This window comes from Globicephala melas, chromosome 1, assembly GCF_963455315.2.
Source record: "Globicephala melas chromosome 1, mGloMel1.2, whole genome shotgun sequence".
In the NCBI taxonomy this organism is placed as follows: Eukaryota; Metazoa; Chordata; class Mammalia; order Artiodactyla; family Delphinidae; genus Globicephala; species Globicephala melas.
Window position 1 is genome coordinate 71,308,716 of NC_083314.1, and position 13,712 is coordinate 71,322,427.

Below are 13,712 nucleotides of genomic sequence, written 5' to 3' on the forward strand. Positions count from 1 at the left end.
GGAGGGGCGGGGCTTCTGTCACGTGACGACACCAGCTCTTTCTGAGGATTGGGAGGTTCTCCGGATCAGCCCTAGTTCCGACTCTTCGTATATCTTCTGTGCGCAGTTAGTCTCTGACCCCTACTCTCTCAGCTGACTTCTAAAAAGTGGTAAGTTTTCCGCAGAACTGCCGCTGGGTCAAATTCTGCAGTCTACGTTTTACCTTTTTGTTTTCAGAGGTGCTTCACAGGTAGCACCTCTAAAAACACTCATTTTGTTTAGCACCACAAAGCAGAGGGCTTGCCCAGATTCTTCACTGAGGACTTCTCAGTCTAGTTTCACGCCTTCCCCCTCCCAGGTGGGACTAAAAAGTATTATAGGGTGACTGAGACATGCAGGGAAAAAGATACTTTCGGCTTGCAGCAACATGGATGAACCAAAAGATTATCATACTAAAGTAAGTCAGAAAGAAAAAGACAAATAACATATCACATATATGTGGACTCTAAAATATGGTACAACTGAATTTATTTACAGAACAGAAACAGACATAGAAAACAAACAAACATAGTTACCAAAGGGGAAAGGAGGAGGGATAAATTAGGAGTTTGGGATTAGCAGATACAAACTACTATGTCTAAAACAGGTAACCAACAAGGTCCTACTGTATGGCACGGGGAACTATATTCAGTCTCCTGTAATGAACCATAATGGAAAAGAATATGAAAAAGAATATATATATGACTGAATCACTTTGCTGTACACCAGAAATTAACACAACTTCGTAAATCAACTATACTTCAATTAAAAAAAATTTTTTTTGTAAAGATACTTTGGGCTCCTTCCCATTCTTATGTGAACCGTCTTCACCAGTACAGAGATAGTGCACAAGTTGAGATCCGTGGGGGAGAGAACCTCTCAGAGCACCATCCGAGGATGGGGAGCGTCCTCTAACCACCTCGATTAGCTTTATGTCTCACAATTCCTGGGCTTGAGCCGCTGCATGAGCTAGATGCCCACTAACCAAAGACAACGCTCCCTTGTTCCTTGTTTCAGGGCTATGTGGGTGACACCCACTGCCAGAAGAACCTGGGGTACGGGTGGGGGAGAACTTGCTTTGATTTATATACATAAAAACAGTTTTGAGCAATCACTTCCAGAGCACTTATAAGGGAGAAAACAAGCAAGTGGAAAGGAACGGAAAAGCGCAAAAGTTCTTGAGACTCTTTTGAGGAGGAAGGGTGAGGAGAAGTGAAGCAGACAGCCAAAGCAACTCCTGTTCAGCAATAAAAACATATTCGTTGCATTAATATTCAGATCTTATTTATATTTAGTGCTTATGTACTTTTCCTTTCAGGACTTAAATAGCACAGATTCATTTATTTCTACATCAAATGAATATACTATTTTGCATTTCTATAATGCTGGCAAAGAAAGCACTATAATAAACTTCTGGACTGGAAGGGACCTTACAGGCTCTCCAGCCCGATTTTCTCTCCAGTGTAGGAATCTCCTCTGTAGCGCTGCTGACAGCTGATTTTCAAGAGTGTGTTCTAACATATTCGCTAATGGGTACCTCAAAAAACAAGTTTCATTTAGTAAACAATTTAGTCATTAGGAAGTTGTTACATTAAAATACAGTTTTCTGCGATTGATCTTCCAGTCATTGATCTTGCTTTGGCCCTCGGAAGCTTCACATTAACAAATCCAATGAATGCCTCTTTCACTTAGTTCTTCCAATGTTTCATGTAACGTGTTTGTCTTAAAACTCAGCTCTGACCATGTAGACACTCCCATTCCTAACCCCAGATACCATCCCAAAACCATCAGCAGAATTCTTATGATGTACCGGATTAAATCCACCCCCTTTGCTCTGTCATTTAAGGCCATCCACAAACTGGCTTCAACTTTCCTGTACAGACTCCTTTCCTCTGATGCCTGTTCAAGATCCCCCAAATTGAGTAAAAATGGAGGACACCAGATCTGCCCTGAATATTCCCAAAACTTCACAAACCTACCCACCCCCCCCCACACACACACACATACACACTTTCTTATCTCTTTGTCTTTGCTTTTGTTGTTCTATCTGCCTAGATACCCTCACTGCCAATTTCTCCTTTTCAAAATGGCATGCATCCTTAAAGGTTGGTCCACATCTAATACTGCCTTCTAGACATGACTCCCTCTTCCTCTGAACTTCATTTATTAAATGAAAGTTATTGATATTTTTGTGTTTAATCTCTGTTACATAACTTAATTTTCCTAATGTAGCTCTATGTGCCCTCACTTATACTCTCAGCACTTTGTTCATCAGTCTGCTGCATCATGGTTTATTATATTTCATTGTTAACGGGTTTGTCCTCTGATTCTCCCCTCTGCCTCCCCAAACTAAATTTTGAACTCCTTGAAGGAGGATCTTAATTTTTATTCCTCTTTCTATTACTCACATACCCACATATTCACATACTCATATATGTAGCTGGCTGGCACTCAATATAATTTTGTTGCCTTGCTTTTAACTGAAATGGACTTAAACTGCAGCGTGAGGCAGTGAAGGACTTCCTGAAAAAAAGGGAAAGATCAAGGGATTCTTCCCTGGGTATTTTCCCACGGAAAAAAAGTTTTTTATCTGGAAAGAATCACCCAAGATGCAGAGAGATAGGAAAAAAAAAAAAAAAGACACCCAAAGGACTTAGTCATCTCAAGAAGCCTGTAATGTAGCCCACAGTAGTGAAGATAGCAGGGATATCCTGTTTTGAAAGTTCTCTGGGGGAAACCCACCTCTAACTCCTAGAGCCCTAGGGGAGCCACTCTCAGGCATGGAGGCTAGGGAGGAATCCCTTTTCATAGCCTTAGGATTCAGGTTCCTCCACCCATCTGTCCCTCAGAGAAATGTGTTTGTGTCCCTTTTTCTGTCCCTCTCCCTCACCCCCCCCCCACATTCCAGCCTGGGGCAGGGGGAGGCCAGCAGACACAAAGCCCTCAGTGTATGGGGTGGTATGTGTCCCCCCCCCACCCCTCTACCCAGAGGACACAATGCCCCTTCTGCTCCCTGTGCTCTGCCCCCCTCCTCACCACCTCTCAACTGCACATGCCAGGCTGCAATTGGCTACTGGCTCAGGACAGCCCCCTCATACCGGGACCCTGGGGGATTTTAAGCGGGTTCCAGGAACCCCCGCTCAGTTCCTTGTCCCCCACTCTCCCAACCCCGCAGACGCTCCGGGCCCTAGCCCTGCCCCAGCTATGGCTCCTGGGGCTCCCTCTTCCAACCCCAGTCCTATCCTGGCTGCGCTACTCTTCTCCTCTTTGGGTAAGTTGAGCCACCCCAGTCTGGGGGCCCCGGGGCTCAGGTTGTCTCTCAGCAACCTTCCCCCTGCCTTCGCTGCGCTCCTCACTGCAATCAAAGAAAGAGGCAGCAACAGCAGGAAGATGCTATTCTATGCAGAGAAAAAATATGTATATAGTTTGGAGGGAGGCTGTAAAGGTAAAGGTATTCTGTGAAGGGAAAAGGGAAAAGAGTGTAGAGAGCTTCCCTGAGGTGGACCTGACCGGACCCGGGTTGGAAACCGGTAACATGCCCCCAAAGCAGTGGTGAAGGCCTACTAGGAAGCAGTGTTAGAGCTTGGTAAGGAACATGTTCAGACATCTGGGTTCTGGTCCCTACTCATTCCCTAGTCGTGCAGAAGGTACCTTAACCTTAGTTTCCCTGAAGAGAGAAGTCAGGGAATGTGATCTAAGGAAGGAGCCCAAGGTTTGTGGCCCCAACTCCTCCGATCCTTTGTCTCTTGGTACCTCAGTTTCTCTTTGTGGATCTGTTGTCCATTATGTGGGTGAACAGAGTAGAAGGGAGGTTCTGTGAGATTCTAGGGTCTTGTCTCATCTAAAGCTATCTTCCACATAAGTTGACCAGCCCCTTCCTTGCCCCACGGCAGATGTTGGGTGAGGAAGAGAAGTTCAAAGCAGGGTTATCTGAATGGATTGTTCCCTTCTCCAAACTGCCCTGAAGCCTAGTGCAGTGGGTGAGAAGTAGGGCAAATGAGGGGAGGGGAGGGAGGGCTGGTTAGAATGTCTGAGATTCTCTGCGGTCAGCTCCTTGAGTCCTAAACCTAGCAGCTGCACTCTTCTGGACTGTACTGGACTATTCAGAGGTATCCTGAGAAAATGTTAAGGATAGGGAGTTGGAGAAGGGCGTGGTGAGGGAAATGGGGAGAGGGGATCTTGGAGTATAAGAGGGAGAGAAAGTTCTGTCCCACTCATAGCACCATTGAACAGAGCTGAAGGGCAGTGGTTGATATTTGAACAGGAGGAATAGAAGTTAGATCCAATGAATAACCTTCCTTGTTACATTTGGGATACCCAAGAAGGCTCGAAGGCTCAGTCCCAGGAGGTGAGTCATTGGTATTGCATGCTGAGGTGGGAGATTTGGGACTATGGACCACGGGCAGGGGTGCGGGGGGCAGTGAGGGGAGGGGAGGCATGAGCCCCCAACACTGGTCAGTGGTCAGACAATGGGTCTCTATTTATTTGATTGCTTCCTCCCTCTCCCATAGAACAAAAGGGTCTACAGTTGCCCCCAGCCAGGGCCAGCCCACACACATAATCTCCCTGGAATGGCCTTGTGTGGGTGAGTCTTGGGAGTGACCCTGGGCCAAAAGGGCCAAGAGGAGGGTGAGGAGGGTCAAAGCAGGACCACAAGGGGCTCAAATGCAGAGTCATCTGAGCTTTGGGCTTGGGGGTGCTGCTCTGAATCAAGCTTCCCCTGAGAGGGATATGAGGGCCTTCCCTCCGTGACCCCCCCAGTCAAGAGCAGCTGTATGGCAATCAGGGATTCAGCACTGAAGACAGCTGGGTCAGGGAAGAAGACTTACATTCTCTAGTTATCTTCAATTCTTCTGCAAGACATTTGAGTTTGTTGTACTGTGAAATACTATGTAGCTGTTAAAAGTAATATTGATCTGTACGCATCAAAGTGGAACACTCCCAACAGATACATATATTCTTTTTATACATATATTCTTAAGCCAAAAAAAAAGACTATAATGCAATGTATGTTAAAAAAGAAAAGAAAGCTCCACAGAAAGAAACTATTTCTTATAAGTATATGTGTATCTTGAGTTTATGTTGAGTCTGACGCATAGAAAATGGTTACACATTAAACTGATAACGTTGGTAATATCTGGGAGGGGACTACAGGAAAGGAATTGGTCAAGAGAGACTTTAGCTCTCTTTATCTCTATTGCTTGAATAGTTATAAGAAGAATGCACTATGTGTTACCTGTATAATTTATAATAAGTTTTAAAAATTGTAAAGCCTGCATCTAAGGGATAGCTTAAGAATTAGATACTGATCCAAAGGGAAAGTTAGACTTGGAGACAGAATTCAACTTCTGGAAGTCCTCAGGGGAATTCTGGTACTGCTGATTTCATTTCCTTTATGAACATGCCGAAGAGCTTGAACCAGCACAGCATTTCCACTCATCTATTCAATTAGGCGAGAGAGACCTGGACCGCAGAATTTGTCATTTCTGTCCCAGTCTTCGCTTTGGCCTCTGACTCAGGCTTGACTTCCTATTGATCTCACTCCCTCTATATCCCTTTTTGGGCCCACATGTGCATCTGATTCCCCCTCTATGTTTGCAGTGCTCTCCCCAGCCCAGGCCATTGTGGTTTACACGGACAAGGAGGTCCACGGTGCTGTGGGCTCCCGGGTGACCCTGCACTGCTCCTTCTGGTCCAGTGAGTGGGTCTCAGATGACATCTCCTTCACCTGGCGCTACCAGCCAGAAGGAGGCCGTGATGCCATCTCGGTGAGTGCCTGGGGGGAATCCTGAGTTTGCATAACAGAAAGGGTGTTTCAAAGAACCACAGAAAAGAGAACTTGGGCTAAGGAAGGGGAGTAAGTGGCAATCTTTGTCACACTGACTAGGGCTGAACCCCCTCCCCAGCATTACCCTCACCAGCCCAGAATCCCTCACCCTGAAGCTAGAAATACATGCTTCCCCTCATTCCTCATAGATCTTCCACTATGCCAAGGGACAGCCCTACATCGATGAGGTGGGGACCTTCAAAGAGCGCATTCAGTGGGTAGGGGACCCTCTCTGGAAGGATGGCTCCATTGTCATACACAACCTGGACTATAGTGACAACGGCACTTTCACCTGTGACGTCAAAAACCCACCAGACATAGTGGGCAAGACCTCTCAGGTCACGCTCTATGTCTTTGAAAAAGGTGTGAGAGGAGGTGGGATGTGGGCATGGGAGGGAGTTCAGAGAGGGGATCGGGCCTCCCTGAGAGGCTGGGGGAAGGGGCAAAATGCCGGGGCTAATGCCCCTCAGGCTCTGGGAGAGTGGGCAGAAGACAGCCTTGGTTGGGATGTCTTACAACCCAAACCGCAGGGAATAAGTGTGGGGCTAGGAACCAAAGATACTTGTCCCTGCTCATTCCGCCACTTCTTTTCCTTCCCCTTTTAGTGCCTACTAGGTACGGGGTGGTGCTGGGAGCCGTGATCGGGGGTGTTTTGGGGGGTGTTCTATTGCTGCTGCTGCTTTTCTACCTGATTCGGTACTGCTGGCTACGCAGGCAGGCGGCCCTGCAGAGGAGACTCAGGTAAGGCGCGGAGCCGACTCCCCTTCCCCAACCCACTACTCCCCATGTGGGCGGAGACTAACCCAATGGGTGGGAGGGCCAAAGGGAAAAGGAAGCCTTGACCCCTCCGTGAGGGGCTCCAACAGGGCCAAATCCATAGCACCCCCTTTCCCTACAGTGCCATGGAGAAGGGGAAATTGCACAAGTCTGTGAAGGACTCATCGAAGCGCGGCCGGCAGGTTAGTGGGACTTGGGGTGCCTCCAGGCAGCAGTCGGGGGCAGGATGGGAACAGTCAAGCCCCACCTGACCAGTGACTGATGCGTGCACTCCTCCCCACAGACGCCAGTGCTGTATGCCATGCTGGACCACAGCAGAAGCACCAAAGCTGCCAGTGAGAAGAAGACTAAAGGGTTGGGGGAGTCTCGCAAGGATAAGAAATAGCGGTTAGCGGGCCGGGCGGGGGGTAAGGGGTCAGGGGCGGAGGCTACCAAAGGCTCTCAGATGGTGGTCATAGAGATGGAGCTACGAAAGGATGAGCAGAGCTCGGAGCTCCGGCCTGCTGTCAAGTCCCCCAGCAGAACCAGCCTCAAGAACGCCCTCAAGAACATGATGGGCCTGGACTCAGAAAAGTGATCACCCCCTCCCCCCACCAAGGCCCTGCCAGAAAAGGGGGACCTAGGCTCCTCTATCCCCCGTCTAGGTGCTTTCCTCCTTAGCTCCCCAGCCCTTGCCCTGCCCTCACTTCCCTTTGAGATGTAAGTTTCATTCCAAAATTCATTCCCCAAGCACTTCATATTCTCCCCCACCTTCACCTCCTGGCTTTCTGGAAGCCCAGGGCTCCATCCTACACTCCACCTGCCCCAGGGACTGTGTGTTTGGTGCCCGTTCCTCTGGCGCTGAAAAGAAAGGGACCTTGCTACCCCCTGCCTCAACTCCAGGCCACCTGATATTCCCATCCCCTGCACCACCTAGCCTGTCCCTCTGACCCTCTTCTCTCTGACCCTCCCTCCCCTCCATCAGGTGGCCCAGCTGCAGACTCTGCCCTCCCAGCTAACACCCAGGTCACCCAGATCAGATTCTCCTTCAGGTTTTATTTAGGTTGTTAGTTATTTTTTATTTTTTAATCCATTCTTGTTTGTTTGTTTATCTGATCTGTGCCCATGCTCTACCCTCCCCCCATGACTGAGTACCAATGACGTCATGTGGCTTTGGCAATTCCCCACCCCCCATTAAATCCTTAATGGAGAGCCAGCCCAAGCAGAGGGGCCCCCGATCCTCAAACCTCAGCTACAGGAATGGTGCCCCCTGACCACTTTGGAGCACTGTTCTGGGACTCAAGGTCACAGGAAAGGAGAGGGAGAGACAAAGGATCTTCATAGGTGAGGGGGCTGAGGAGGGGACAAATGAGCCTTAAGAAATAGCTTTTAAATAACCAAAGAAAAAGCAGGAAAAACAAATGGGAAACGGGGGAAAGGGAAGAGGCTGCACTCCTAGCCACAGGGGATTCTTAGGATTTTTCTACATTCTGTATATTTCTTCTCAAACCCCCAAATCTCCTTAAATGTTTAATAAACACTGACATTTCCAGAAGCTGTTGCCTCCATCTCCAATTTCCTCATTCTTCTGGGAATAATCCCTGCCCCTTATCCCATCCCCAACCTCCCACCTTCCCCAAACCCTCTCCTCCCCCAACTCCTTCTTCTCCCCAACCGGTTTCAGTTGTTAAGAATTTGATTTCATGGCATGGATTACATAGTATTATGGAAAGAACTCTGAAATAGGCTCATAAGACACATTCATACATTCAACAAATATTCAGTGAGTTTGTACTATAGTACACAGAGTTCGTACTATGTGCTAAACTGTGTGTCAGGCTCTGCGTTTACATGGGTTATAACAGATTCCCTCTTCACCAAGATCTATATTTTTAAGATACCCCAGCCACTCACAAGCTGACCCAGGGCTAGTCACTTGGCTTAGGTAAGCCTGTTTCTGCATTTGTAAACAACTGAGATAATGATACCTGCCCTACTGAATTCCCAGGATTCTTGTAAGAATCACATGATTCCATCCTGTGTATGGAAACCTTTGTAAACTATAAATTGATATACAACTAAGATATTGAGGATCAGTCCTTTAAAGATGTTTCTCAATCTTGCCTAAAGGATTACACTTTACAAACTAGCACTAATCTCATTCACCCCTACAAACTCATGCACACACAACTTTGTTTTGTTGGTGCATTTTAGGTATAATATTAATAGCTCATTAGCTGGTTTGTTGGTATGCTAATGGTACACCATTAATATCCTGGAATCCTTAAATAATTATGGAAAAACATATATATCTTTTTCCCTTGGCGGTTACTGATAGCAAAAAACCCAAGATTCTCACAAGTCAATTCTTCACCTTGTTAAGAGGTTAAAGATAAGATTTTTAACAGCAGCTTTGCCAAAACCCAGAGTGCTTCCATTTATTTCAAGGGCTGTCTTCCACTTCTCTGAAAAGAAAAATTAACCCAAATTCATGTTAATAGAAAAGCTAATAGATTCCATTAGGTAAATACAAATGAAAACTACAATGAGATACCACCTCATCATACCCATTAGGATAGCTACTATCAAAAACAAAACAAAGTGTTGACAAGGGTGTGGAGAAGTTGGAACCCTTGTGCACTGTTGGTGGGAAGGTAAAATGGTACAGCCCCTGTGGAAAGTATGGAGGTTCCTCAAAAAAATTAAATACAAAATTACCATATGATACAGCAGTTCCATTTCTGGGAATATATCCCAAAAAAATTAAAATCAGGGTCTTGAAAATATATTAGTACACTCATGTTCATAGCAGCATTATTCACAATAGCTGATATGTGGAAGCAACCCAAAGGTCCCTGGACAATTGATGACTGGATAAGAAAATGTGGTATATCTATACATACAATGGTGTATTATTCAGCTGTAAAAAGAAAGAAAATTGTAACATATGCTACAACATGAATGAACTGAGAACATTACGCTAAGTGAAATAAGCCAGGCATAAAAAGACAAATACTTTGATTCCACTTATATGAGGTACTTAGAGTAGTCACAATCATAGAGACAGAATGTAGAATGGTGGTTGCCAGCCGCTGGGGAAATGGGAGAATGGGCAGTTATTGTTTAATTGGGATAGAGTCTCAGTTTTACAAGATGAAGAGTTACGGAGATGGATAATGGTGATGTTGCAAAACATTATGAATGTACTTAATACCACTGAACTATACATTTAAAAATGGTTGAGAGGTAAATTTTATGTTAATTGTATTTTACCACATTTTTTTAAATTGGAAAATAGAAGCTAATAGAGTCTATATAGCTTTTTCAGGGTGGGAGAGGAAGCTGAGTCACAACTCAATGAAGTTGGGAATATCTAAGCTAAAGAGTCTTTATCAGTAGACCAGAATACGGAGCCCAGAAATGCAAATAAGTGTGGGAACATATTTTATTATAAAAATAACATTCTAGTTCAGTGGTAAATTAATGGATTATTTAACAAAAGGTATTGGTGCAATTGACATATGTATAGAAGAAAACAAGGTAAGATCTTTATCTCATGCCATATATAAAAATAAAATCTAAATATTAAGAAATAAAATACAAGTATCTGAAGGAAATAAGCATATTCATTTAATCCTCAAATGGAAAAGGCCTTTAAACAAGACAGGAAGTCCAGAAATCTTAAAGGAAGTACATAAAATCTTGAACCTCTTTAATGGCAGAATATATTATAAATGAAACCAAAAGACACTTGGTAATTGTGGAGAAAAATACAACACAAATGAAATATCTTCCTACACATAACAATTAAATATCTCCCTTATTCGCATCTTCAACTACTGTCCCAGTTCTCTGCTCCCCTCTATAGCAAAACTTCTTGAACAAGTCTAGGGCACTATCTCCTACCTCCCATTCTCCCTTCAACACACTGTCCCCATCCCTCTACTGAAACTGCTCCTGTCCAAGGGCATTAATGATGTCCATTTCGCCAAATTCGATGGTCATTTTTCAGTCCTCCTCACCCTTTCAGCAGCATTTAACATTAATGGCCACTTCCTCTTTCTGATAACACTTTATCTCTTGGCTTCCTTGAAACACGCTAATGGTTTTTCTCCCACGTATTTGAAAACTGCATGACTTTTTTTTTTTTTTTTTTTGAGGTACGCGGGCCTCTCACTGTTGTGGCCTCTCCCTTTGCGGAGCACAGGCTCCGGACGCGCAGGCTCAGCGGCCACGGCTCACGGGCCCAGCCGCTCCGCGGCATGTGGGACCTTCCCGGACCGGGGCACTAACCCGTGTCCCCTGCATCGGCAGGCGGACTCTCAACCACTGCGCCACCAGGGAAGCTCTGCATGACTTTTTTAAAGTAGAGATTGAAATAACCAGGAAGACATCTTTTGTTCGTCCCACACGAAGCGTGTTTGTTTATTTAAATTAAGGCTACATTTGAGCGTCACAGGGCAACAATCATCTTGAACTGAATATAGTTTTTTTCCTCTAGATAGGGCCTGAATTCTCACTACTCTCATTTCCTTACCTGCCCAACCACCCTTAACATGAATTTGCTGCTCTGCCTTAAAACATCTAAGAAATTGGACAAATATTTATGTGTGGGAGTGAAGTTGGAGAAGGGAGGTGAAGTCAGACTACAACACAGAGCTTTTCACATTTCCTCAAACAGGCCACCAGTCATCATGTCCATCTCTGGCTATATTAGCTACTCCTTAAACCCAGAGTTCCACTGAATTTTTTGTTACCTAAAGATTAAATTGTGAAGTTCACTTCCAACAACTAGTATAATAACATAAAAATGGGAAGAAAGGGAGAGATGAATAAAATGGTTAACTTAGACAAATACATATCTAAAACAAGCAAACAGAAAATATGCCAAGTTACCACAGTCCTCATTTCTGTAATTGGTCAAGAAGCCATAATTAATATCTATGAACTGCTTCAACTACTCATTCCATATTTCCTATGTCTTCAGCCAGAACTTCAGATAGTCAGGGTTCTTTACCTGGTAGAGTGATCCAAACTTCCATTTCTGACTCAAGGTCTGTCCTGTCTTTTTTTTTTTTTTTTTTGGTTGCTATGTTAACATTTACTCTTAGGCAAGGAAGTACTAAGTGATGCCCCAGAGAATCTCCTGGGTTCCAGAAATAGCTCTCCTTGCTCCCATTGTGTAGCAGCATCCCAACTTCCCCTAGGTCATCAGGATATATCACACCAGCCAGCCAAGTAATCATTTTTTTTTTGCCTCTTGGTTCAGTGATGTATAGAGCCCAAAATGACCAGGTGGCAGTCTCCTCTTCTAATTCAATGGAACCATTGTGTCTAATGGTAGAAGCATTCTCCTTTTGGAGACTAAGTCCTCCAAACCAGTAGAGCTCAAAGTTGCCAGGAGAAACAAAAATTCTGTGAGTTGGTTATTAGGTGTCATAGTGAAAAAGCCACCCGCACTTTTACCCCTTGACTCTGGAACCCTTGTATTCAGGTCATAGAGGAGAAAACACCATGTAATGGTCTCTGATTCAAAGCATATATTGCATCCTGTAAGCCAGAACTTCATTCTTTCAGGGTTTTGTCTCCCAATTGCTGCTGTGAATCTTCAGTAAACCATTCCACGTTTCAAATAAGCTTCTGCTTTCAGATGATGGGGTACATGGTAAGACCACTTAATTCCATGAGCACAAGCCCGTTACTAAACTTCCTTTGCTATGAAATAAGCTCCTTGATTAGACATAGTACTATGGGGAATGCCATAACTATGAATAGGCATTCTGTGAATTCCCCCAGTGTTGGTGCTGGCAGGAGCATTATGAGCAAAGAAGGCAAATTCATGTCCAAAACGTCTATTCCAGTGAAGACAAATCTATGCCCCCTCCATGATGAAAGAAATCCAATGTAATTAACTTGACATCAAGTGTCTGGCTGGTCCCCCCAGGGAGTAGTACATATTAGGGACTCAGTGTTGGTCTCTGCTGTTGACATATTAGGCACTCAGCTATGGAGTCATCTAGAAGATTTGTTTGTTTGTTTAAAGCATTTTAAAATTTTATTTATTTATTTATTTATGGCTGCATTGGGTCTTCGTTGCTGAGCGCAGGCTTTCTCTAGTTGCGGCGAGCGGGGGCTACTCTTCCTTGCGGTGCGCGGGTTTCTCATTGCGGTGGCTTCTCTTGTTGCGGAGCACGGGCTCTAGGCGCGCGGGCTCAGTAGTTGTGGCACTCGGGCTTAGTTGCTCCGCAGCACGTGGGCTCTTCCCGGACCAGGGCTCAAACCCGTGTCCCCTGCACTGGCAGGTGGATTCTTAACCACTGCGCCACCAGGGAAGTCCCTCTTTGCTTATTCCAAAAGAACGAAAAATTAGGAGTGGTCTAAAGAAGGAACTCACCCCTGTTTTTGGCAACCTAAAACACGGATCAAACCAGTCCTGCTTTAATTCCTGTTGAAGCTCTCTGTGACCTGGGACAAATCATGTGACTGTGGAAGCTTGAGTTTTGTTAAGTTGATATCTATCCTATGGTGCACTTAAAAGAAGAAATTGAGAATATATGTAAACCATGTCACTAAGTACTTGGCATAGAGTAGAAGCTCCATCCACGTTAGTTCCTAGTCATACTCTTCCTCCCTTTTTTTCCTCTGTTCAGTTGAAGCAAGTGGGGAACGTCTCCCCCAATACATATTCAGGCAGGAGGGCCTAACTTGCCCACAGGTCAGATCTCCATCTACTACTGTCTGCTTCACAATTCAGACATCATCACAACACAGACATGACCCTTTTGTCTTGCAAAGGCTTTTCTTTGTAGGCATTAAGTGTGGCTTCCAGCTGAGTCCCCATTGTTTATCCTGTGGTCCCTCTCTAAGTGTCCAGCTCATGGTAAAGACTTACAGCTTGGCAGTAAGGTTTGGGGGCCTCTTTTAGAGAAAAAAGGGGTGGAGGCAGGGGAAAGATGAATTCCTGCATCTTCAGGCTAGTGCTGGGCATGGCTTTCCAAAAGCTTAGAGCAACAGTTCCCAAAGCCCTCAGACACAGTGCCCGTTTTACTATCCAGGAATGATATTCATATGTAATATAAACTATAAACATAATTTCAAAAAGTAAATATAA

The 13,712-nt window shown here is 45.0% G+C and overlaps 1 protein-coding gene across 1 annotated transcript; it reads left to right on the top strand.

Moving 5' to 3' along the window:
• The first annotated feature begins 3,127 nt into the window (after positions 1-3,127).
• On the top strand, positions 3,128-8,140 carry MPZ (myelin protein zero). Its single transcript, XM_030842252.3, is given in 6 exon segments — positions 3,128-3,289; positions 5,620-5,786; positions 5,995-6,208; positions 6,451-6,586; positions 6,744-6,804; positions 6,906-8,140. Coding segments are annotated over 6 exon segments (939 nt in total). The 5' UTR covers positions 3,128-3,222; the 3' UTR covers positions 7,200-8,140.
• The last annotated feature ends 5,572 nt before the right edge of the window (positions 8,141-13,712 follow it).